This window comes from Carassius carassius, chromosome 2, assembly GCF_963082965.1.
Source record: "Carassius carassius chromosome 2, fCarCar2.1, whole genome shotgun sequence".
In the NCBI taxonomy this organism is placed as follows: domain Eukaryota; kingdom Metazoa; phylum Chordata; class Actinopteri; order Cypriniformes; family Cyprinidae; genus Carassius; species Carassius carassius.
In genome coordinates, this window is record NC_081756.1 from 10,952,404 (window position 1) to 10,979,680 (window position 27,277).

The following is a 27,277-nucleotide window of genomic DNA, read 5'->3' on the forward strand; positions in this document are numbered from 1 at the left end:
GCTTGTCTTTTGAAGACTTTACTTTGACATTTGGAGCATGTGTGAACAAGGCGGCGGCGCGGCGCGGAGCGGCCATCCCTGAAACACCGGGGGTAACGTTCGGCGAAGTGACGCAGCAATTCCCCCGATGTATTTTTAATCCATCAGTCTCTTCTGTGAGGAATTATCTAATGTGAGTGCAGTCATCATGACATCGGTTTGGAAGAGACTTCAGCGCGCTGGCAAAAGAGCGTCGAAGTTCCAGTTCGCCGCGTCCTTTCAAGAACTCACAGTTGAGTGCACTAAGAAGTGGTAAGAAATGCGATTTCTCGTTTCGGTGTCACATAGGCTATTGTTGTTATACACTATCATATAGGTTTATCGTACGTTAAGTTTGACCTAGCCTCAGTGACACCAGTGGAGCGAGCGACGCGACGCTATTAAATGAAAACGCAACGCTCCCATTCGTATGTGGTTCTTTATAGTTCAAGAACGGACAGTTTATGAGGGCTTGTTTACACATTTCTGTTTGTATTACAGAGTTGTGTCATTGCTAGCTTCGTTTATACTTCCGTTTTACTTTCAGTTCTCCCGAACAATGAGATCTTAATGGTTCCACTTGATGCGCATCTTAATGGACACTTGCATTAGCCGCTACAGACCAGCTTCATTAGGCCCTTTTTTATGTGATAGGCTACTCTTTAACGCTGATGGGAGCTTACAAATGTTGATAAACAAAGCTACTAAGCATAGCCATTTATTTCCATGCAGTCATGCACATAGTCTATTATTAAATACATTTCACTATATAAAAATATCTGAGTTCAGTCAAATTTGATAGCGTTAATCTAGATTGCAGCTCTACACTCATTTTCTAAAGTGCACGAGGTGCACTCTGGGATGCTTTTATTGAAGGAGTGCAAGTTGAGCCGCTTGTTGGTTGTTTTTCCCTTTATTTCACTGCCCAACTCATTCATTCATTAAGCACAGCTTATTTTTGTATACAAAACTAAATTCAAACGTGGAAGCATTTAGATAAGATGAATTTTAAGATCACAAGAGATTTCAGAAAACTTAAGTCAGATGTGTCAGACTTTGTATTGTTAGTGTTTGCAAGTCCAGACAGACCTTCCAATAGACTCACATATGTAAGGAGAGTTCCTTATTTTTGTCTTCCTTCCTTGGTTTCCTTTATTTGCTTAGTTATTAGTTGAGTTCAGTTATCTCAGTAATCCCTTTTAACAAATAAATGCTCCTGCATTGTAGGCAAACTTGAAAATGTCTTATCGTCCTGACAGTGAACATCATAATGTGCATTAACATCATGTGACAGTGGATTTTTGTGGTAATCAACATTCCATCAAAACAGTGTTAGTAGAAGGATTCATACTCTTTATCATAGAGTCAGTGTAAAGTGAAAGAATTTGAAGTATGTGGAATGGCTTGAAAGATTAAAAATGTTTATTTTTTTATTTACATTTTTATTTATGTATTCATTAATTTTTTTTTGTTGTTGAAAACTTAAGCATTGAGCCTAAAAAGCAGACAGAGCTATGGTGTAGACATGCCTTTATTATTGGCTGAAACATGTTCACTTTGAGACAGTACATTGTTAGTCTTTTATACACTATTGTTTGAAAGTTAAGATTTGGTTTTGAACTCTCTTGCTCACCAAGGCTGCATTTATTTATTCAAAAATACAATAAAAACAGTAATGTTGTGAAATAGTATTATGATTTAAAATATCTGTTTTCTATTCTAATATATTTTAATGTGTAATTTATTTCTGTGATGCAAAGCTGAATTTTCAGCATCATTACTCCAGTCTTCAGTGTCACATGATCTTTCAGAAATCATTCTAATACTGATTAGTTAGAAACATTTATTATTAACAGTGGTTAAAACAGTTGTGCTACTAACATTTTTTGTGGAAGCCATGACATACTTTTTCAGAATTTTTTGATGAATAGAAAGTTCAAAAGAACAACATTTATTTGAAACAGAATTATAATAATAAAAAAAAATATTTACAGTTACTTTTGATTAATTTAATGCATCCACCCTGAATACAAATATTGGTTTCTTTACAAAAAATATTACTGACCCCAAACCTTTGAACAGTAGTGTATTTCATGTAACATTCGGTAATATTAGCTGATGCTGCAGTGATATCATCTGACTTTTGTGGTCCATTAACTCTTTCCTTGCCAGCGTTTTTGAAAAAAAGTTACCATCCACCGCCAGTGATTTTGATGACGTTCACTAAAATTTGATGGCCTACAGTATATTTTGCTGTATGAATATTTGAAAATGCAAAACATCAAAATAAAGATCAAAGCCTTTACTTTTAAACAAAAAATATATTTTATTCTAGCCTAAAGCATTTCAATTTTTATCAACACTTGAATTTAGGTAGGTTTCATAAAAATGTATAATTTTGAGCAAAAAAAACTACATTTGGATAATATTTAGTACGATTACCAAAGCATAAATCCAGTAAATCCCTTCCATCAACATCTCCAAAGCTTGCACAGCCATATACCGCTTCCTGGATCATCAGTTTCATTTATATGCCGTCTGTTGCTGAAGATCGTATTATTTATCATATGCATCTGTTGACATAAGAGATCACTAGTTTTTCCTGCCTGTTCACATGTGTTTTTTGTTCAGGACGTTTTGTACTCGTTCAGAAGATGTGTAATAGCGCCCTCGAGTGTATAACAGTGAAAACTCGAAAAGTCATACTAACTTTTCCTGGACGGGCAAGCGTTGTCTTCTAAATGATGAGATGGCTCGTCGTCAATGGCGGGGAAAAAGAGTTAAGAGAGTGTCTTGTGTAGTCACATGACTTAATGTCTGACCTCAGAACAGCTGTTTGATTATTGGGCTAGTTCTTGAATGTTAATGTGGTCGGTGTTACAAGACTGTCTACAAATGAAACTTTTAGAATCTCTGATCGCAGTGTTTGAACTGGGTTATTATTTTACATAACCTTTTAAAAAAACTATGTGTAACATTTACTTGTTTTACTAAATTTAAACATTGCACCATCTAGTAACTCAAATCTTAAGAGTTTTTTGTGGGCATAAAACTTGATTCTCTTCTTATGCAGTTACTAGATGTAGCACTGTGCTTCAGCTGCTTTATATCAATGCGTGTGCCATTGACCAGTCTATCTCTGTGGACCCCATGACTCTGTCACCACATCGCTTGGCCTCTTGCATCCATTCACGCAGCTGCTCTGATACTGACCTGGAATACGAGACCCAGAGGCCCACGATTCTCTCTCCACCTTTCCTTTTCTTTATTATGACTTCAAATGCCACGTTAACATGCATAGACATAATCTACTGCCATCATTTGGTTTTTCATCAGTTTGAGGAAATTATTTTATAGAAGCACGTCATGTCCCATTTATTTGACTGATCAGCACTTTTCCAGATCTAATATTGAGTGATGGATGTTACAGGCTGGTTGCATGGGATGCCTGGAAAGGCAAAGCCTTGTAGCTTAAGCTATATCCCAAGATTAAAAGAACGACCAGCATGATATGAGAGTGTCATAATTGCATAGTCATCTGCAAATATAAATAGTGTATGGTTGGTCATAGCTTGCACTTTTGTGTTGTTTCATAATGAATTGTGAAATTTATGGTAAGAAATGGCAGCTGTGGTTGCCAGAAGTGCCCCAAATAAGGAAGTAACATTTTCGGTTTTACTAATTGAACTTAACTATGCAGTAAAACAATGTATACTTCAACTGATACAATGTTAAAATACCAGCCTATTGAATTACTTAAATCTGTTTTGTACATTTATATTACACTGACAACAATTAAAAAAACACACTCTAATAAGAAAGCCACATAGAATGTATAGAATAAGTGATTAACGATTCCATTAACCAATCAACAGGTTTTTCTGTAGCATTTTACAGTCTTTTACCATTACAATTATGAACATTTTTATCAGGGCAGACCTTTTCTCTTTTGTATGTGTTCAGAACAATCATGGAAGCATTGCTGTTGAGAATTAGCATAAAGGTAATTGGCAAAAAAAAAAAAAGGAGTTAAAAATGAGACATTAACCTTTTTTTTTTAAAGGTAATATTTGTATTGTTTATGTAAGGTAATATATTTGCTGTTATTATTATTTTATGTATTTATTTATTTATTTTTTACCAGAGCTCCATTTATTATAGTAAAAAAAATAAAAAATATATAATTTATGCAAAATGTATGCATCAGATATGATGCAAAACTATTTCACTGATTTTAATTATACAGAATAGATTTTGTTGGCAATTAAATGTGGGTGGTCAAGTATTCTTCTTCAATAAATCAATGTCTTTTTGGACAAAAGTTACAGTATGTTTTCATAGTACAGTGAACTCCTTTATCTCAAATGATTCCTCATGATATGGCCTTTAGTCTAATTTATTTGTCAGCTATGCTGTGCTTCTCCAGAATGTTAGAATGGACATATTTTAAGATCTGTCTTATGTGTTGGATATTGGCCTGACCTGTCATGATACGTCTGTTACTTTTTTAAATAGCAGAAACATATTTTTTTCTCCGATTGCTCTCATTTTGCATAATGTTAGCCTGTAAGAACAGGAACAAATAATTTTAACTTGATCTTAAAGAAGCTGCAGCATTCCACGCATTAAAGCCAGCTAATGTTTTCCTGTATGTGGGTCAGATCAGTGACCTAATAACCAAACTGAGTGCGCATGATAGTAGTCACCTTCTTCAAGCTGATGGAGACTAACCTCCTTAAAGCAATTCCCTAGGGAATATTAGGTGTGTGATTGAAAATCGTAGTTATATTTTCACCGAGTCATTTTAAATTTCACTTCTTTGTGAAGGGCAATACAGCTTCATTCTTCTTTACATTCTCACTAAACAAACTGATTGATAGTGTTTTATATGTGCTCTCAGTGTGGAACAGGAGCTATGATCTTTCTGCTTTGTTAAATGTTATTTTGTGTTATTTGTCATTCATAGGCAGCCAGACAAACTGCGAGTGGTTTGGACCAGACGAAACAGACGCATCTGCAGCAAGGTAGAAGGAGGATGTGGTCTTTTAGTGTTACTGTTACCACATTTATGTTTTTCAAGTACTAAATAAAGATATGGCTGTGGTTACTGCACCTTGACATTTATTCATCTAGAATGGCTTATGTTCTAGAAGCTACTGGAATAGTAAAGCTAGAGCACAAATGTAAGTGCAGAACAGTACATTTATTTATTTTGCTTATTTAAGAATATGATTGGATAGCATTTTGCTGTTAAAGTCTGGACATGTTCTCTAAATTGAATTTGTACACATTTTACATAGGAGGACAATAAATCTCTGCATATTAGTGTCATTAGTAACCACACAGAAAATGTTACTAAAATGGAAAGAACAAGTGCTCACTCCTAGCACAGAAATCTATTGGTGGAACTGATTGGTGATGCAATAATAATTTCAACACACAAATACAGTAGGATGATTGCATTAATATAAATGAATCCTTTTATACCTTTTATTATAAGTGATTTGTTTTTCATGAAATCATCGTCCAGGCAGTTTTCATGTTAAGACTTAGTTTTTTTCATTGTGTATCAGCAGCTGTGATAATAGCAGTATTGTCATTGTCTTGATCAGCTTCATGGCTGGCAGCCAGGTATCATGAACCCATACAGGGGGACTGTGGTTTGGCAGGCACCTGAGAGCGTGGACATCACTGTCACTCTTTTCAAGGTGAATATAAGAGATAAAAAGAATTCCATGAATGCAGCCATTAAAAAGTTTGAGTACGATTTATTTTTTTTGAAAGAAACTAATAGTTTTATACAGCAGTGATTTAATTGATTAAAAAAAGTGCATTATTACAAAAAATGTATATTTCAAATAAATAATGTTCTTTTACATTTTCTATTGATAAGACAATCCTGAAAAAAAAATCATATTTTTAAACAAAAATTTTAAGCAGCACTACTATTTCAACATTAGGCACCAAATCAGCATATTAGAATTCTTTCTGAAAGATCACGTGACATTGAAGACTGGGGTAATGATGCTGAAAATTCAGCTTTGCATCACAAGAATAAATTACACTTTAAAAATGTATTAATATGGAAAACAGTTATTTTAAATTGTTATAATATTTCATAATATTACTGTTTTTACTGTGTCTTATGAAGACGTATTTCGAAAACATACAATTAAATCATCCCTAAACTTTTGACCGATAGGAAATTGAGATAATTTGTGCTGTGGTGCTTAAATACATTTACATTCATGCATTTAGCTGACGCTTTTATCCAAAGTGACTTACAGTGCAATTTATAAACTAATAAAAGTTGTAAACATGAATTTTGTCATATTATTGTAATGCCCTATAATCCATGTCCACATCAGCAATATTAAATTTCCCTTTAGGATCCAAATGCAGATGAATTTGAGGATAAAGACTGGACCTTCATCATAGAAAATGTGAGTCCTTGTACTCTGTAATCTCACTCTGTTTATTAAAGGTGCTGCTATAGCAATTTTAGCTGTTTGCTAACCTCAACCATAAAAGAATTTCTGTTTTGGTTAAAAAAGTGTGGGCCACTCCCTGACTCTTTTTTTCTGTTTAATGAGTGCTGTGACAGAAACGGGTCAGGAAAATTTTATGTGTATTGCTCTTTTGCAATTTTGTTATCAGAAGACGGCATATTTGAAAAGGCATGTCTTGAATTATGTTGTGATGGCTTCATGGATTTGGCAGTACGCTACGGTTTGAAAGTACTGTGCTCTAACCCCATCTCATCCCAACAGGAAACAAAGGGCCACCGAAAAGTTTTAGCGTCAGTGGATGTGAACATGAAGAAGTACACGAGCGCGACCCTGGCTCAGTTTGACCTGACACTTACACTGAAGCCTCTGTCTGTGAAAGTGTTGGATGCCACGCTTAAACTCACCCTGTCCTGTGTCTTCCTGAAGGAGGGCAAAGCTACGTGAGTTCGGATGATTTCAACATGTGTTTCTCTAGATCTGTGTACTGATGTAAAAGCATCAGTCCAAGCAGACGACAAATACAGTGTCAACTATATTTCATTTACTTAACTGATCTATAGTTTTAGTAGGCCTTCAGTTGTCTTACTGTATTCTGTGTTATGTATTCAGGGATGAAGACATGCAAAGTCTGGCGAGTCTGATGAGTTTGAAGCCGTCTGACATTGGAAACCTGGAGGACTTCAATGACAGTGATGAAGAAGAGGACAAAAGAATGTGTGCAGCAGTGAAAATGGCCACAGCAGTAATCGGTAATACTGACATTCACTCACAGCCTTACCTACACATACTATAAACCTTGACACTGAAAACAAGTTAAGAAACAGGCCTTTCCTGTTCTGAAAAGGATATTTTTAGTGTTTTTTCTGGGGTCGTGTTGTTTCCTGGTTTTATGAAACTTGGTTGAGTTGTTGATAATGACAAACACAGAATCTGAAAATATTATCTCTCTTTCATGTTGTAGAATTCTTTTTAGTTATTCTTTTCTCAAACAGTCTCTTTCTTTTTCATTCTTTGTCTTTGCTCTGTTCTTTCTGTCTGTGATTAGCTCCTCTTCCTCCTGCTAGGAGAATACATGACAAGGCCTGGAGACCTGCTGTAGACACATGTTTCTCTGACACAGGTAGATTACTGACTGCTCTGGCTTATTTTTCCACTCTCTTTCTTCCCTTTACACTGGAATTAACATTTGATTTTTTTGGTATGATAATATTCAAATGAAGTACCATGGGGTGTTACAGTTTTTCACTGCTCAATTTATATCATGAATGGTTTCAGGTTAGTAAATACTTGCATCACAACTGGAGAAGCACTAATTAAGAAATCTGAACCTTTATAGTGCTAACTGAAAAATTTGACACTGTGACTAGCTGATATTTATTCATTTGCATTGTTTGTTTTTCAGTGAGCCCCTTTATTAAGTCTTATAATAAAGCAAAATGTACCAATGTATGAATAATGCACTTGGACAATTTAGTTCAGTTACTTTTAATGTGTATGATTATATTAATTTAATAATTATTTCATATTCAAAATTTTCATATATGTATATGTATAAAGATTATTCTTTGTATTCTTCTTTATATACATTATTAAATTAGTTATATAGGATTTATATATACAAGCTTATATATAATATATAATTATATATACAAGATTATTTTATATAAGAACCATGTGTGCCTTTGTACTGGCACCATTACACCTCTGTAAATATTATAATTATTGTTATTATACAGTCAAGAGTAAATTACTTTAGTTGTGCAAATGTAACATAATTTTACTACTTAAACTTGTGAAAACATCTAAAAGTAAAAAAATAATAATAATAGAGATCATGAATATCACAAAAACAATTTCAAACTGAATTTATAATTGTTTGATGTTGTATCAGATACTAGAAATAAGGTTATCACAAGTAATGCACTTTCTTACTCGTGTTGCTGCACTGTATTTGGATCGACTGGATTCTTTGGCCTGTTTTGAATCTGTAAGAAAGTGGGTGAAATTGCATAATGCGTTCTCATGACCTTAGCATACCAGTGGTCATAAGTTTGTGTGTGTGTGTGAGAGAGTTTATCTGAGATCTGCATCTCTTCCTGGTTTCACTCATTTTCTTCCCTTCTGAATTATTCCCTGCTCATTTGAGTTCCTCTTTGTCTCTCTGCGTTTTTTGTCTGCTACCTCCCAACTCTTTTGTAGATACACATCCACGTTAACTTCCTCTGTTTTTGTCTGTCCTTCTCCATAATCATCATCAATTTCTCTCCAGAACAGATGAGCTGTTCCTTCATTACGCCTAATGTTTCTCTCCAGTACCACCCCCTGTCATGGAGCGCTCTTGACCCTTCTGCCCCGCCCCTCTCCACTTCCTGTATCCAACCCCCCTGCCCCCCCCCCCCCCCCCACTGCTGACAGTGTCCCGTAGACACGCCCCTCCCCTTCCACCTTCACTGTACCTGCCTTTACCCGTCCTCATCCACCTGTCCCGCCCAAAATCTTTCATCCATAAACTCACTCTTCTGTCTTTTTACTTACACTACATGTTTTAGTCATTTATGTTTTTAATAAGCTATGGAGTGTTTTAAATGTGTCTAAAAGTTAAAACAACAATAAATTCATGCACCACTAAAAATATATATATTTTTTTAATTTATTTTAATTTTTTTATATAAAGACGACCATTATGCTCGCACAGGCTGCATTTATTTTTGAGAAAAAAGAAGAAAAAAAAACTAAACTAAATACCTTTATAATGTGAAACATTATTATAATTTTAAATAACTCCTAAATGTTTTCTTTTTTTAAATATTTTAAAATGTAATTTATTAATTTATTCCAGTGCTGAATTTCCATCAGCCATTACTCCAGTCTTCAGTATAACATGATATTTCAGAAATTATTCTAATATGCTGATCTGCTGCTTATGAAACATTTCTTATTATTCTAAATTTAAGGATTCAATTATTTGATGAATATAAAGTTTAAAAGAACTTAAAAATACATATTTTTTTAACATTATCAATGCATTTACTTTTAATAAATAAAATATTTATATTATAATGATAATAATATGAAATGTTTTATGAGCACCAAATCAGCATATTATAATGATTTCTGAAATATCATGTGAATTTTTATAAATATTATGCCCTTGCTAAATAAAATTATTCATTTCTTAAAAAAAATAAAAATAAATTAACATTAGTGCATCTCGTAAACTGACTATATATATCTTGCAATTGCAACTACTTCACATGCTGAGTATTTTAAACCAAATTTGTTATTCTGAGGCTGAATCTGCATGCTGAATGTACACCTGAAATTCTGAGACCGCTATTTTTAAATGTAGTTTTAAATGAATTATTTTTTTCGTTTGAGCATACTTCACTTCTAGATTCATTAAAAGGAATCTTAATTGACGTTTGGACAACTGCCCGTTAAAAACAACAGATACATTTTAAGGCTGATGTTTAAGGAAGCAACAGCCTGGTCCTCATAGTAACTGCTGTAGCACCCTGTGAATTTCTTCTTCAAACTAGCTATATATCCTGCCCCTTACTTTGACCATTCTTGCCCTGTCACAACTTGATCTAATGAACCTTATTTACCTCAATCTAAGGAGTGTTTTGCCTCCTTTTAAACACACACATCAACAAATTTACAAAAAGCTGTAGCTTTACTTTCTATTTAATTTTTCCTTCTCCCTTCGAGTTGATTTATCTGTCACTCAAAGGAGGTCTTGCTAGGCCTGAGTTATTGGAAAGCAGTCGCTCTGCTGAGGGCGGTGCAGTTCCTCACAAGAAGCCTCTCTCTTTTCTTTCTGGGATTAGCACACCCTTCTCTCTTTCCTCTGCTCAGTCCTCCTCATCCCCTCAGCAGACTCCTCTACCTGATATAACCCAGAAAGGTGATGAGTATTGCCCATAAATCATTAAAAGATAGTTGCTATAACTCATAAATAATTGTATTGTAGCTTGCATTATCTGTTAAATGTATTTTTGCTTATTTGATATTTGCACATTTTTAATTTTTACCTTTACTGTTACTGCTTGACCTTGTTTCCATTCTGTCGTCTTCTCTATTCCTCTCCTTTCTGTCTCACTGTTTTCTCCCCTGGCTTAGCCACCCATTCTGCTGCTCATAGCAGGACCTGGAGACCTCACAGTTTTCCCTCTTCACACTCCTCCTCTTGTGATTTCGACCCCTCCTCCTTTGAGTTTGGCTCCTCCCCTCATGGTCCAATGCCTGTACCTGCACAGCCATCAAAAATCTATCGCGCCTCATTGGCTGAGCCAGGCTCCGCCCTTACAACACCTACGAGCATGCCCTCTGCCACTGAGACCAGTACATGGGGCTGATGTTGATATTTTAACACTTGCTGTTATTATTCAATGTTCCAAACCATTTGGCTTTAAAAAGACCCTTTGGAGGTCAAATAAGGGTGAATGTCTTTCAATTCTAACTTTGTTACATCAACTTATTGAACTTAATTGAAGTGACACTGAACTGAGCGGAGCTGAATAATGAGACTATTGTCTTCTGTACAGCTACTTTACAGCTAAAATTGAATTAATTATATCATTTTACAAGATGGAAAGTATTATTTTCCTGTTAATTAAGCTGCTTTGAAATATGTATTGTATAAAACACTAAATGAATAAATGTAATTTCATAAAATTAAATACATTTTAAAAGAATAGTTTACCCCCCAAATTTGTTGAATATTTACTCACCCTAAGGCCATCCAAGATGTAGATGAGTTTGTTTCTTCATCGGAACAGATTTGGGGAAATTTAGCATTATGTCACTTGCTCACCAGTGGTTCTTCTTCAGTGAATGGGTGCCGTCAGAATGAGAGTCCAAACAGCTGATCATCAAAAAAAAAAAAACCTTACAAATACACATGACAATACAGCAATCCACATGACAATGGTTTAAAGTTAAAATGTCTTAAATGTGGATTTGTTTTTACGAGTATGCAGCTTTTTACTTCACAAGACATTAATTGATGGACTGGAGTCATGTGGATTATTGTGTTGTTTTTATCAGCGTTTTAGACTCTCGTTGTGTTGGCTCCCATTCACTGCTAGAATCCTTCGGTGAGCAAGTCACGTAATGCTAAATTTCATCAAATTCTGATGAAGATACAAACTCTACGTCTTGGATGCCATGAGGGGTGAGTACATTTTCAGCGTTTTTATTTTTTTTAAATTTTTTTTAAGGTGAACTATTCCTGTAAGCTGTGAACATATTCTGAATGAATTTTATTATTAAAAATCCAGCAGTATTCACGTTAATTTCCAAAATATTATATAAAAAAAAGCCTCCTATAATTTTTTAAATTCAGAATTTTAAATTCAGACACTGAATTTGTAAATTCAGTGGCTACGTTGCACATATGGTAACTGTAGGAAAAGCAGTAATGCATAATCTCCATCAGCTGTTAGTCAGCTTCACCAGTAGGTTTTGTTTTAAAAACACACGTCATTATTTTACTTCCATATGAGCCTGAATAAAAGTAAAATAATTTTGGGGTGAACCTTAACCCTTCAGATTTTTTCCTCTCTGCACTCATCTCCTCATCCCTTATTCTTCTTTTGTAATCATTCTCTCCTTTTTCTGTCATCTTCCTTTCTTATCTGGTCAGTGTCAACCTCAGAGCCTCTCCCAGAGGTCCAGACGTATTAATGGAGACATCAGGTTGTGCCCATAGTGATTTGACCCTAATGTGCACAGGCCAATAGCCCTTCTTCCTGTAGATGCCCCTACCTCTCCTTTCTCTTCAACTCCTTTTATTCTTCATTCACCCTCTTCCATGATCCCTGACCCCCACATTTATACCCAAACTTCCACTGCATCCCCTGCCATTGCTGTGCTTCATTCTGTGCTTCATTCTCATTGTACATCTTGTTGTTGCTGTAAATAAGTGTGTTGTATGTTGACTTGATAACAGAGAACAGATTTTACACATGTCTTGAGCTAGTGAGATCTGTTTTAGATTACACTCCAACATTTCTTGCATAACAGTACAGAGTCGGAAGGCCAAACATTCCATTCTTCCCAGTGGATTGAATTTATCCATCATAACAGTTATAACAGTTTCAACTGTCAGTATTTCTGACTCACAGTTACATTAAGACAGCATTATGTTAAACAATATGTTATAGTGTTTTGAATGGTTACTTTTTCCATAAACATATAGAAGTTTCAATAGGGACAAGTTTTTGTAAAAGAAAACTGAGATTATCATTGACATTCAGATAAGATATTATTTGCACATTTCTTAAATTTAATGATGTTACGCCCCCTGGAGGACACGTGAACAAAACTCCTTGGTAACAACAAACTGTTAATGTTATAATAAACACTACTGTTGCTGATTTGGTGCTCAAATAATCAATTTCTGATTATTTTTAATGGTGAAAACAGTTGTGCTACTTAATATTTTTGTAAGACAGTGACTAATAGAAAGATCAAAAGATCAGCATTTATTTTAAATAGAAATAACTTAATGTATTATTGCTGAATAAAGGTACAGATTTCTTTAAAAAACTAAATTCGAGTCTAGTGAGTGATGTTATATGTATCATAACAGACACATGGATGATAGATTGATAAGTTAGATAAATGTAGCTTGTATGATTTGCATGAATTTGATAAAATACTGATCTTAGAAGGAGATTTGTACCTTAAAAAACATGTATGAGGCTTGAGCTTCCTCATATTTCATATTGTGTTCTGTGTTACCTTTGGCATATGGTAATAATAATGCCTCAGCAGAATGTCAGAATGCTGCATTTGTGCTTAATATGTTGTTATAGATTTATTGTAATATTATGAAATATTATACATTTCTATTTCAGAGCAACACAGACAGTTAAGTGTATTAGCAGAGGAGGAATGTCCCAATACAGTGTCTTCTGGTAAGCGTACACTACAGCTGCTTTAAAAGCTAATCATTGTGAGTGTTTTCTTTGGCATATTAGTGATTCTCATGTGATCTCTGGGGATATTTCTACAGCTGATGAGGATGCAGATGTTCATCAGAACTATGAACCCCACCCTCGCAGAGCCGGAGTCATCAGTACAGCCAACCATAGAACAAACAGCAGTATGGACAAGCAACGGCCTGTTTCTGGACTTGAGGTTGTGCGGCCTGCAAAAGGGTGAGTAATATGTAGAAAACTGAATGTTGCTGATTGGTTGGTGTAAATGACAAGTGCATTGGAGTGAACAAGTGTTAGCTGACACCAGCAAAGCACTGACAACTTGATTTCAATTTCTGGTATACTTGAGTGTTGCATTTACTACTATGGGTGACTTTGGTGTGAACACAGAACACTTGGCTCTTTGACTTTTCTGGAAAACTTGGATGAAACTGTAACAGCCTAATGTATTATTTAGTGTATTGTATTATGTGGAATCAAACAGAATGTTTTGGTGTGATTATAAATGTTAATGATACTTACATTTGTGAGGACTTTAACCCTATTTTAAAACCAAAGGTTAATATTATGATATAAATTTAGTCAAGTTAGGCAACTGACCACAAGGCTACTTTACATTTATTTTAGTTTTTGAGGCTATTGGGTTTCTTTGGTTTAAATTCAGGCTTTAAGTCACTTAATTTGCTCTTTTGGATTTGTTTGTATGTTGAAACAATTGGCACATTGCAATAAATGAAGGAAGGAAGGAAAAATATATATGAGCATTTGTATGTTTATATAAATGCTAGCATGAAACTTTTTTTTATTGCTTAAAAATTACTTTAAGTATCAGCATGGTGTTTCAATTACACTTTATTAATTTCAGAGAACGGTAATTCACATTGTTTCAAGGTGATGCAATCCCATCTAATTTAGATCTTTTTTGTTCTTGGTGTAATCCCAGCACTCTCCATCAGTTCTGATGTGTTTTCTTCCTAGACCAGAGAGTATGAGCTCTCTGCTTCCTAGTAACCAGAAGTCATCTTCTGTCACTGGTGTCACACATTTTGAGGTGTCAAAATCAGAGCTGTCTGATACAGATAGAGTACCCTCCCACGCAGCCCTTGAAACTGTCGCAGAACCTGCTGCAGCCCTTACATTCACCGGCCCATTAACTGTGGTCCAGGTCAATCAATCAGAAAATTCACAGAGCCCTGCCGAGCTGGCCATTTTACACTCTGCTGCACATGAGCAGACAGAAGATGAGATGATTCCTCATAAATACAACGTTCAACTAGCAGAAATACAAGTGCAAAAGGCTGTGCCTGTTTGCAAGAAAGCACATGAAGGAGAAGAACCCAATGTCGACAATTCTCCATCTGTTCCCAACATGATATATCTTCTTCCAGCCTGTCCGAGAACTGCTTTTTCACCTGGGATGCCATCTATAACCTTTCAAGACACAAAGTGGCCTTGAGACGAGTCTGTGAAGATACTGAAAGAGTACATTCAAAAGGAGAAACCAGAAAAACTTATTGAAACTATGGATTGCTCATTGTATGACCAAAGCACAGTAGAAAATATGGTGTCCTTACACTTAACTTGTCCAAGAACTGCCAGCATCCCAGGATTTCCATCTTTGCCATTCTGTATGGTCAGTCTCCTGTTATTTCCAGATGTCTCTTTAGTTCCAGGTTTACCTTCATGATCTCCAGTCATTTACACAGAAGAAACCTGGCCTAAAGAGAATTTAGTATTTTATTTGAGGAAAATCAAACAACGGATTTCAACATTTTCCTTAACAAAGGTGGATTTTGAAATGGCCAGAAAGATGGTTGCATTGAAGTCATCTTGCTCAGCAGCACCTAAGGCTCAAGGAATTCCATCTGCTCCAAAACCAGTAGCACCAAGTTTTTCATCAAGTTGTCCAAAAGTTTCTTGCATTGCTGGATTTCTATATGCAATGAACTTGCCAGTCAAAATGTCTTCCAACAATGGCGATCCAACAATCAATCCTCTGTGATAATAGCACAAATGAACCAGTCTAGTTTGCCTCAAGTTGAAAGAGTATTGAGAGAGGACCAGTTAACAGGAATGGTGAGCTCGGTACCATCATGCCTAGGAAAAGCAAGAACACCTGGATTTCCTTCGGCACCATGGCTTAACCCTGAAACACAAATAATGTCTGGTATTCTATCAACATGCCCACGGACAGCTAAAATGCCAGGCTTTCCCTCTTTAGTCCCAAGCCAAATTGATAAGGATTTCATAGATAATTGGCCTTTTAAGGAGAAAGCTTTTTGTACGAGGTACCTGCCAGTGTACACATCTGACAAGTTGCCCGTCAGGACAAAGACAGTTTTAAATTAATGTACGCTATTTTGCCAAGTTGTCCAGTGAAGGCAAGTGTTCCTGACTTTCCATCTGCACCAAATCCCAAATTAATGGTTTGTCTTTTCCATTCTTGCCCAACAGTCTCAAATGTACTTGGGATGCTATCGAGCATAATATTTGAAAAGAAATTACAGTGGCCTGTAAATGAAATGCCACTATGGGTTAAACAATTAAGCAGAAAGGTTCAGTCCATACATGCTCATCCAACTCAGTACAGAGAAATAAAGGATGACACTATCATTAAGGAAATGGTAGCTATGTGCCCAACTTGTGCAGTCAGTGCTAAATTGCCTGGCTTCCCAACTGCCCCAAGAAAAAAAAAAACTGAGAAGAAAGCACCAGATATATGGTCTCCCTCATGCCATCTTGTCCACATATTACAAAGGTATTAGGTATGCCATCTGTTGAGTTGGGAAATGAAGCATTAGATTCAAGTGCATGGCCTCAAACATATGACGACCATCTGAATTTTCACATAGAAGACATGGCTATGATTACGTCAGCCTGTGCAATGCAGTTCAGTGTCCCTGGCTTTCCATCCACATATTCATAATCTTCACATATTCTTTATCATGCAAATAATAACACCAAGAAGATGGAAGTCCCCAGCACCGGAAGTCACCAGAAGATGTTGGCCGTAAACAATAAACTTCAGCTGTGCTGGGTCCAGCAGAGATAGACCTGTCCAGTGCAAACAATTCTGACAATAGTTTTGCATTAAAGAAGACTAAGGACAATGTGAACTTTTGGGCAAGATGTGAGGAAGGACAAAAGGGAATTCTAGAGAGGGGGTAAGTTCAGAATTGCCCTTGTGTTTTTGGTTAATAGAAGACATTTTGTCTTGCACATCCTGTGGTCAGTGGACAGTGCATGACATACTTTGGCAATTGTTTCTAGGAAAATGCATTGCAGAATGTGACACTCCATACCAGACATGCCACTATTACTGACTTTTGAGGAGAGATGAGTTTTTCAAGAAACATAAAATAGAGAGTATTCATTTATTGCGTTGCCTTGCTGCAACAGATTTTTTTTTTCAGCCTGGATATAACATTTATGTCCTCTTGCTCTCTTAAAGGCATATTTCAACCCAAAAATTTGTCATCATTCACTCACCTTTATGTTGTTCCAAACCTGTATGCACTTTTCTTTCTTGTTGAACACATGAAAATATTGAAAAATATATTTCAGTGTCTTTTTTGTCCATACATTGAAAGTCATACAGGTTTGGAACAACCTGAAGGTAGTTTAACTATGACATAATTGTCATTTTGGGTCATCTATGCCTCAAATATCATTAATGCATTAATACAAAATTATTCAACCCCCTTTGTGCAGAATCTTTTATTCTTTAAAATTACCTATAAATGCTGTCTGTAAGTGTTTAGAAGCTTCTGTCACCTCTCTACTACAGTTTTGGCCCATTCCACACCTGAAAAAGCTTTCAGATCACTGATAATATTTGGTTTTCACATTGCCACTGCTTTCTTCAAATTCAACCAGATATTTGAAATGAGAATTAAGCCTGGAGACTGAACAGGTCACTCAAGTACATTCTTTGACTGGTCCCTGAATTAAGCAGTAGTAGATTTGGATGTGTACTTTGGTATGACTGGCCTGCAGGAAAGTCCATTGATCATCAGCTTCAGTTTTTGCACCAAAGGCATCACAATTCTTGTCAAAATGGCCTGACACTTTAAAGAATCCATGATGTCCTTCATACAGTCATGATTTCCACTTCCTTCTACAGTAAAGAAACCCCATAACAGGACTGATCCACCTTCAAGTTTGAGGATGGAGATGGTGTTCTTCTGCTTATGAGCTTTGCCTTTTTTTGCAGCAGACATACCGCTGATCCATGGGTCCAAAAAGTTCCAGTTTTGTCACATCACTCCATAAAACATTCCTCCAGAGCTCCACAGGTCCACACAAATGAATTTTATCAAGTTCAAGTTGGCTTTTTGTTCTTCTTGATCAAGAGTGGTATTTATCAAGATGTCTCAACATGAAGGCCATACTTGTCTAGTGTTTTTCTTACACACTGCATTGAAATTGTTTTCCTCCTTTCATCGGGTCATCTTGCAAGTCTTTGGCTGTACATTGCAGGTTTTTTCTCAGTTGCTCTGATTAAACATTTTATGATATTGTGCTTTTTCTTCCACAACCTCAAAGATTTTCTGGTAAAACACACTTTAAGCTAAGGAATAAGGCTGAGAGCTGTGTCTCTAGGAACTTTCAATGTCTTGGAAATCTTCATATAGCCTTAGCCTTTCTAAAGTACTACGATATTTATTCTCTTTAGCTTTTGTGAGATCTCTGTTGACATTTTTGCTACTCAACTTCAATACATGCATGGGCCGAACTGTATGTGTAACAGCTCAAGCTAATTCTTTTCTTAATAGAGTTTCTAAAGGCTTAATTGTGTTTTGAGACGGTTTTATTCCCCACCATGCAAATAAGTGATTTAAAAACAGCAATGTTGAATAGGTGTTGAATAATTATGACATAGCAGTATTATTAAAAAATCTTATAACTCAAATATATTACATTATATATTTACAATATCACTTTTAATATGCCAGTGAACTGTTATAGATGCAAGTTTTAATAGATCCTGGATCTTCAGAAAAGCTTGTATTTGTAAAGTACTGCAGTCTCTAGGGGGTTGAATAATTTTGAACACAACTGTATATCAGATTATATGATTATTTTTCTCAGATGTCAAAGCATATGTCCTCAGATTCCACCTTCTGAGAATTACAGAGTCCCTCTGATTGAAAACCATGACGTGGATCAAGGTGTATTATGTACATCGCAAGACGGACCAGAACAGTTTGCTGAAGTTTTACAGAAGATCCCAGTCGTATGGTCCTTTTAACAGCTAAAGATTGGTCTAGAGGACTGCAACAAGAGTGTGTCTCAAACATGGTAGATCTTCTTCCATCATGTCCTCTTTTCTCAAGAGTTTTTGGATGTCCATCAACAGCGCTGTCTAGCATATGCAAAACAGACGTAATCAGCTGGCCTACTGATTTGAGTATAATTTGGGATGAGTCACAAAAATCAACAAATAATATTTTGTTATTTCCAAACTTGGAAAAATCTCCCTATGGGTCGAATATGGTGTTCCTGTCTTGCACATGTCCAAATAAAACGAGAATTCCTGCCTTTCCATCTGCTAAGAGACCCGCAGAGGCCATATATATATCTTTTCCAGAAACATCCATTGTTATTGACACTTCTTCACAGACCCCAATTCCAGAGGAAAAGCATCATGAGGAGTGGCTGAGCATGGAAACATAATTATTGGAAGAACTTCCTAACACAAAGCCAATTTTACACATTGAGGGCCCATTTGAGTATTCAGAGATGCCTGTAATGATGGTGGCCACAGTCCCATCTTCAAAACTTGTTCCCGATTTCACATCTGCACCAAAGAGTGGAGAAATACTTACTCAGTCATGTGTAGAATTAGGTCTTCAAGAGTCTACAATTGCTGAGTCTGAATTAAGGGATGATTCCAAGCCTGCAAATGAGATATTATACAAATGCCAAATTCTATCCCTGAAACCCAAGCAGAGCCGAATACGGTGGAGATCCTTCCATCCTGTCCGCTGCTTTCTAGAATCCCTGGATGTCCTTCTCCAAGGGTCTATGAAGGAGTGGAGTGCTTTGATGATCAAACAGTAATCTTTTGCAATTTATTGAAAGATAGACCGACTGGTATTTTTGAACCCATTAAAGATGAAAAAGACTCCAAGATTATAGTTTTGGCACCAACATGCATGAAAGCATAATTTATTCCAGGCTTTCCATCTAGACCACTTCGTAAATCACAGAGGGAAGCAAATATTTGTCCGTCTTGCACAAAGATTTCACATCCAGACCCCTTAGATGTCCTACTGGCCTTCGAGTACAGTCATTTTGTGGTCAAATTCATTAAAGAAACCCCCTGTTGTTTTGAACATGAAGAAGATATGCAAAGAAAACTGTCATAGAATGTTTGCTTTGGCACCTACATATCCATCAGTAGTCTGTGTTCCAGGTGAACCAATAATGCTACACATGCTTCCCACTTGCCCGGAGAAGTCTAATGTTATAGGATTTTCTTCTAAAAGAGAACATTTAGATTGGTCTTTTGAAAATGAAACATTGTGCAATATATCTTTTAAAAATCAACCTATTGTCCTTATTGGCGGAGTAGATTGGCTCAGGGAATTAACTAAAATAATGTTTGCATTGGCTCAGTATGGTTGATCTTCATCAGTGCTTTCCAAAGACTTCAAGAATCATGGGATTCTCATCAAGTGACAGAATAAACGCAGGAACATGTTTTGAAGATGAAACGCCTCTGTTGGAGAGGCCACTGAGAACAAGATCAGAGTTGTTTGTCCAGTTTAATTTCACAACTCCGTATGAAGAAATAGACAAATATATTTTGCAGAGGATGTTTGCATTAGTACCAACCTGCCCAAGAGAAGCTTGCATACCTGGTTTCCCCTCACTACCTCAGGTTAAAGTGGAGGGTTTCTATCTCCGTAAATAACCATATGTAGTCAACCTTTTGCACTCTTGCCCAATGGTTTCTTTTATTGTAGGTGTTCCTACAGTAAAATCTGTGCCCATAGCGCAGTCTCAAGAAAGCATATGGTCCACTCAGAAGCCCATATGGGTTAAACCTATTAAAGAAAGACTGGTTTTGTCTTTAAGTTATACAAAGGATAATGAAAAATAATCAAAAGCCATGTTCTTGCTTTCCCCTACCTGCCCTAATAATGCCAGCAATTATTGGTTTCCATGCTAAGAAAGACTTAAAGAAGAGTGCACAAAAACAACCGTCTTCTCAGCTTCTCCAGAGGCTCCATTCTCTGCAACTTATGAAACCAATTTCAGTAACCTGTTCAGGAACGTGCCATGTTCCCCAGTTGAAACAAGGCTTCCTGATTTCCCAAATGCTTCTACATATGCAATTTCTCCATCAAGTCCAACCCAAGAACACACTGAATTTGAAGCCAAATTTACCCAATACATAGAATCAGAAAGAAATCAAACACTGGCTATAACAGGACTTGGTAAGAGACCCACTTTTAGAGTTTGGCTTGAACATTGAACAATATGTATGCATAGAATATGTATTTTTTTATAAGTTTTTTTTCTTTTCTTTTCTTTTCTTTTCTTTGTTTGTTGAGACTCCCTTGGCTGAAGGGTGAGTTACATAGCATGTTTTGTGTGTGTGTGTGTGTGAAAACCCTTTTAGAACTAAATTTGTGTTCTTATCTTGCATGTGCAATATATTGTTTTGACATTGTTGTTTTGTACATTTACTTTAATTATTTTACATATATTATGTAATTATCTTATAATATTATTTCTTGACATTTTGAGGCTTAATGGGAGCTTTATGCAAGCCTGTTCATGTAAAGACAACACCCGTTGTGTCATTCAAAATTATCTAATAAAACATGGCTCAACATGATTTGTTATGACCTGATTATTATCTGACTTTTTCTCCACAAACATTATTGTATAATTCCACTGTATGTTGTGCCTAAAAACACGCATACATGCATGGTGCATGTGAATCGCATCACAGACCATATTGACTATTGAACTATCCTTGAGCAGTGTTGAAAACCATGAGGAGAAGTTCTTTCTGGAAGAGCAACATGTCGGGGAGCAGTCTGCAAGTAAAAGTAGCATTAGGATGGGAAGTTTGGGAGGCAGATGATACTTCCACTGAAAAAGAAGGATATTCTGGTCTTGTTTATACTATAGTTGATGTTTTTCACAGAGGGTAGGGTCAAATAACATAACAGTAAAATCACTGAGCATGTTTGCTTTGTAAGCAATCTTACAATCTATATAGATTGGTTTAATTTTTTCATTTTTGAGAAATCAAGAAATTTTCTCATACCCATACTCTAAAGTGTCTTTTTCATTAATATCATATTTTTCCTTTTATTGTTCTGAAAACAACAACTCAAGTGTTTCTTTTAGTTATGAGACAGTTGCAGCAATATTGCAGTCCTCTATCTCTGAATCAGCCATGGACTCTTTAGATCCTCTCGACAGTCTTTCATCTTCTGTGGATCTTGAGGACAACAGCACTCGCATGGCCACTGGATGTAATAATTTATTGGAGGTACTTGCAGAGTCAGCAGAGTGTGAAGTGTTTGATTCTGCTGAACCCTACATGTGGAATTTGGTTAGTGGTTGTTCAGAAACATCACTGTCATCAAAAGAGACTGAAAGCTGGTTTGTTGAAGATTAAGAATTCTGCCTAATGAGAAAGTGGCCCCCTTTAACGGACGCTGACCTTCATGAGATACCTAAAGAGGAGGAGGACAAAACAAATGTTGACTCTTTAATACAGGAGTGTGGTACTACTTCTGTTCAGGAGGAAGCTGGTAATGAGATTGTGACAAAATGTAAAATGTTGAAGGATGAGTTGTCAGCCACACTATTTCCAGAGGAGGGGTGAGTTCCTCAGGAGTGTTGCAATCAAACCCAATTTGCAAGTCCTGCAAACAGCAACACGGCTATATTCTTTTTTTTTCCAACTCACATTTGCAAACACTTTGCACTGAAATGGCTTTTATTTTATGTGTCTGTGTTTCTCAATATTTGTCCATGTGTCTAATTTTGCCTTTTGCCCTAAGGTGCAGTGTGTAATTTCATTGACCCTAGTGGCACCAAAAGGAATTGCAGAAATATTGATTGTGTCTAGATATGCAACACTTTTACTACCCTTTCATTTTAGCCACTTAACTTCCATTGTTTGGCTAGATGGGTTGTCTTGCCCCCAAACCATGGCATTGTAATGCAGAAAAAAAGTTGAAATGCTTAAGCAGACTGAAACTCTTTTGAAAACGGCACTATTTTTACTTAGTGTTGTACTGCTGTATCTGCAAATGAAACTGGGAAGAGAAAATGTTTTAAAGCAAAGAAATTACACACCTCACCTTGAAAGACATGTATTTGTTATGCTAAGATTGTAAGCTGAGATCTTTTGTGCCTTTATTGCCAAAGTTGCTGTGTTTGGTTGCATGTTGTAAAGGTATGTGCAATTTCTGAAGACAGAAATTCATGCAGTGATAAAGTTGCTTGCTAAAAAAAAGTATTTGACTGTGGTTTATAAGTCTGTCATGGGACAATCAGTGCATTCATTATGTCAACAGAAAATAAATGTTACTGTATTTTTGTTCAAAAGGCCACAACATCATTTTGTCCAAGACATCTCTCTTTTCATCCAACGGACTAAGGACGAATTGCTGGATGCAGAGAAACCACCTATGCCCTTACTGTCTTCAAATTCTCATAACCCAAGAACTGTCACAGAACAGACCATTTCAGGTTCAAAAGAACCTGTGGCACCAAGAAAGACTAAGAAGCAAGACATTCTTCAAGAGATATTTAGGTTATCAACATCAATTTCCAATCCAGCTAAGCCAACTGCTCAGAGCAGCAACTTCTCTGTCATAAAACAAACTGATCATTATTCTCAGAGTACATCACATAATGTACAGCCAGGTGGAGCACTCACTTCAGCTACAAAAGATAATGGTACATCTTTAGGAACAGATTGTTTGATAAATAAACCTGTCCCACTGACAAGTGCTTCTTTTCCTGAAAATGTGGTGAACATGTCCACAATTGAGATTTGTTCACCAGAACCCAAAGAGAACCCCACACGCAAAGAAATGATAGTATCATGTCATAGAAACAGTGGAGAAAATGTTCCCCTAATGCCTCAAAAAGACACAGTCACACAATTACGTGGTCCTCAGTGGCGGAAGAGTAAAACTCAAACCAGCAAAGTTGATGAAGCCAGTGGAGAGTTTGAAGAAAAGAGCACAATGCCTACTGTCATCACAAATATGTCTCAGTCTGATGACACAAGAAAGACTCAAGCTGGTGATCAATTGCATGTGAAAGATCAGGTACAACTGGATTTGAATGTTCCTGAGGTGCTGGAAGTGAAAATGCGAATCAAATGCACTGGTCTTCCAGTCCCAATGCCACATGTGAAGAAATGTCTCAGTGGATCTTTTACAGATGATATTCCTTGTCCTTCATCCACCCCTCTAACTGAAGCAGATCTAGATAACATTGCTCTTCAAACAGAGGAGTATAAAGATTCAAGTCTTCCAGTCCTATTGCCACGTATGAAGAAATGTCTCAGAGGTTCTTTTCAAGATGCTCTTCCAACCCCTTTATCCACTCTTCTATCTCAAGCAGGTTTAGACAACATTTTTAACAAAACAGACAACCATCAAGATTCAAGTCTGCCAGTCCGAGTGCCACGTGTAAAGAAACATCTCAGTGCATCTTTTCCGGATTTTCTTCCAGCCCCTGCATCCAATCCATCTCAAGCAGATTCAGAAAATATTGTTTTGGAAACAGAATACCATCAAGGTTCAGGTCTGCCAGTGCCAATGCCACATGTGAAGAAATGTCTCAGTGGTTCTTTTCCAGATGATCTCACTGTTCCCTCAAGGTGTCTACTACCTCCTGTAGATTTACTTGACATAGGAGTCCTTGAGAGAGGACCAAGTGAAACAAGTATGCCTGTCCCAATTCCCCACTCAGAGGAACTCAATGACAAGTTCTCTGATGAGAACCTTCCCAGCTTACCTCAAGATTCCTACTCTGCAGTCTCAGAAGAAGACAAGCTTCCTATCTCAGAAAATGATCAATGTTTTGTTGAAGTGACTACACACTTGAGGGTAGAAGCAGGGATAGAGAGTCTTGAGGATTCCACCCCCTCAAGTGCCAGTGAAGTAGAGCTAAACAGAAAAAGCCTGGAGGAGTCTGATTTAGAACATGTTGAGCAGATAGAATCTGATGTGACAGATATCAGTGAAAAACCCAAGACTGGTGCTCCACTTGGTGAGCATTGTGAGGACAAAGGGGGAACAGAGCGACAAACTGAAAAATATCCAAGTGTTGAGAAAGACAAGAGTGCTGTGCATTTTGGAGAGGTTGTAGATGACACAGGTGTTATCTTAAATGTCTGTAGGTAAGTTTTTGTAGATAAAATGTTGTCAAATTTGTACTGTAGACATTACACACGTCAATTTAAATTTTTATGAGTGTAGTAATTGGTCACCAGAGGTGCTCTAACAGTCTTTCGACCAATAATATTGTTTCTTTGATTTTGGGGTCTCAAAAACAATGGATGTTTATGGTTAATTTACCCATTAAATGTTTAGCTTTTAGGTTAAACTGTTTGTCTTTATGAAAAATGTGCAAAATGTAAATAAATAAATGATTATATATGATAAAGGTGAAGACATTGGTGCTTGTTTAATTTTGTTGTCATGCATCTTGAAACTAAATATGAATTTATTTTTAGGCCTGAGAGATAGTATATCTATAAGAGTTGAATAGCTTTCACTATACTGGTTTATTTGAATGTAGAAATCAGTTGTGTTAAAAAAAAATCTTTCTTTCATCTAGACAAGCAACAGCTGAAGATTCCTCCAGTCGTCCTGTGCCAATGCCTCGTGTGAAGAAACGTTTAAGTGCCTCTTTACCAGAAGACGCCTCCATTCCCAGTTCCTCATCAGCCAGTCAAAGTAAGGTTTCAGAAAAGGCCAATAATGAGCCCACAGTGCCTGTTTGTAATAAACGAAGAGCTGCAGCAGATGCCATAGACCTTCAGGGAAGTTCCACAGCTCACACATCACCAACCAGTGAAACAGAGGTTGCTAAATCTGCTGCTTTTTAATTATATTGATTATATTACCATAGTGTAATCAACAAGCAGGTAGTTTATTTGTCTTTGCCTTCAATTCTAGATTGTGACCTTGGTGAATTCCAGTCAGTCTCTGTTGGAATGGTGCCAAAAGGTCACACAAGGTTACAAAGGCGTCCGCATATCAAACTTCAGCACCTCATGGAGAAACGGCCTCGCTTTCTGTGCCATCCTGCATCACTTCCATAAAGATAAATTGTGGGTGTTTTTATGTGGAAGAATGCATTAAGCTCAGTTTGTATTTCACCTTTTTTTGTATTTTTAACAACCTAGTCTTACTCAGTATTTAGTTTATTTGTTTCTTATTCTGTCTTTAGGAATTATGAAATGCTGGATCCATATGACATTAAGCGCAACAACAAGAAGGTGATCCACCAATTATTTTGGACTGTAATCTGATTGACTGACCCTATTTAATGTTGTTATATTTCAAGTCTAAACAGTATGTTCAAGTTTTACCATAAAACAACAATTACAAGGCTGTGCACTTGCCTTAATGATTTTAACTCTGGAATAAGGAAATAGCAAAAAAGTATATTTCCTTCTGTATTCATAGGCGTTTGATGGCTTTGCTGAACTGGGCATCTCTAGGTTGATAGAGCCTTCTGACATGGTGCTGCTGGCAGTGCCTGACAGACTCATCGTGATGACGTATCTCAACCAGATCCGCACCTATTTCACCGGCCAGGAGCTCAGTGTCATACAGATCGAGAAGAACAGCAGCGAGTCCAGTTATGTTGTTGGTGAGAAGAGGGAGGAAGCCGACTCTGAAGCCGCTGTTCGCTACTGTGCCAAAAGGCTCCAGAGCAGCGGCATCACTCTAGAGACCAATGGAAGCTTCCCTGAAAAGGAAGTCAAAGGAGGTGCTGGTGTTTTGGTGCCACCTCCAAGAACGAAGCGAGGGCAGGGCCCAAGCCAGGCTGAAGGATCAGGGGCCACTCAGCCTCCAGTGGCACCACCCAGAAAGGCCTTTTCTCATCTCAAGGATGCAGATCTTGTTAAAAAGCGCAGATCAAAGCTGCGGGGAGAGTCAATGGATGAGCCTGAACCACATGAACAGCAGAGTGGTACAGAGGTAAAACGTTTCAACCAACTGTAGTAGTCAGGTTGCATGGGCCTTGTTTATAGTTCAAAATTGTTTTTTTTTTAATGTTTGATTCATGTGTCACAAGAGAGATATTGTTTTTGGAACTGGGTTGTATTATGCAATGCACTGCATTATTGTCTCCTTTGTGTGGGTGAATATTTAAAAAATTTCTTACAATTGAGTTAACTTTATAAACAGTAGTATATTACTGAGCTGCTGTGTATTGTAATGTTTTCTACCCAGGCTGCATCAGTCCAAGCAGAAAGTGAAGCAGTCAAAGGAGGTTCAGAGTCACGTAAGAATTAACTCAAAACACATTTCAAAGAGTTCACTGACATGTTAAAACCATAACTTATGCTGAACATTTTCTGCAGAATATAAGCAATTATAAAAATTATTTCGATGTCGTTCTGATTTTGGGGTTGTACGTTATTGTAAAATGTTGTAAACTATTGCATGCATTTAAATGATCTGATTCTGATGTATTTTTCTTATCTCTTGTTTTTGTAGAAAATGTAGAGAATGTTGAAGATGCTACTGCAGGAGGGAATCAGGTCATTCAATGATTTTCTATTTGTGACTTGCT

The 27,277-nt window shown here is 36.7% G+C and overlaps 1 protein-coding gene across 2 annotated transcripts in view; it reads left to right on the top strand.

The window, feature by feature from the left end:
- The window catches only part of LOC132102269 (EH domain-binding protein 1-like protein 1), a 29,036-nt gene continuing 1,759 nt past the window's right edge, over nucleotides 1-27,277 (top strand). The window contains exons 1-15 of one of the 2 annotated variants that reach the window (XM_059507244.1): nucleotides 1-291; nucleotides 4,985-5,042; nucleotides 5,631-5,726; nucleotides 6,408-6,461; nucleotides 6,789-6,967; nucleotides 7,137-7,276; nucleotides 7,573-7,647; nucleotides 13,391-13,450; nucleotides 13,549-13,693; nucleotides 25,307-25,553; nucleotides 25,648-25,802; nucleotides 25,922-25,970; nucleotides 26,161-26,679; nucleotides 26,935-26,986; nucleotides 27,202-27,245. In XM_059507244.1, the coding sequence (XP_059363227.1) occupies nucleotides 188-291; nucleotides 4,985-5,042; nucleotides 5,631-5,726; nucleotides 6,408-6,461; nucleotides 6,789-6,967; nucleotides 7,137-7,276; nucleotides 7,573-7,647; nucleotides 13,391-13,450; nucleotides 13,549-13,693; nucleotides 25,307-25,553; nucleotides 25,648-25,802; nucleotides 25,922-25,970; nucleotides 26,161-26,679; nucleotides 26,935-26,986; nucleotides 27,202-27,245 (1,977 nt within the window). In that variant the 5' untranslated portion in view covers nucleotides 1-187. The remainder of the gene's footprint in view (nucleotides 292-4,984; nucleotides 5,043-5,630; nucleotides 5,727-6,407; nucleotides 6,462-6,788; nucleotides 6,968-7,136; nucleotides 7,277-7,572; nucleotides 7,648-13,390; nucleotides 13,451-13,548; nucleotides 13,694-25,306; nucleotides 25,554-25,647; nucleotides 25,803-25,921; nucleotides 25,971-26,160; nucleotides 26,680-26,934; nucleotides 26,987-27,201; nucleotides 27,246-27,277) is intronic. The other variant, XM_059507245.1, reaches the window with a different exon arrangement.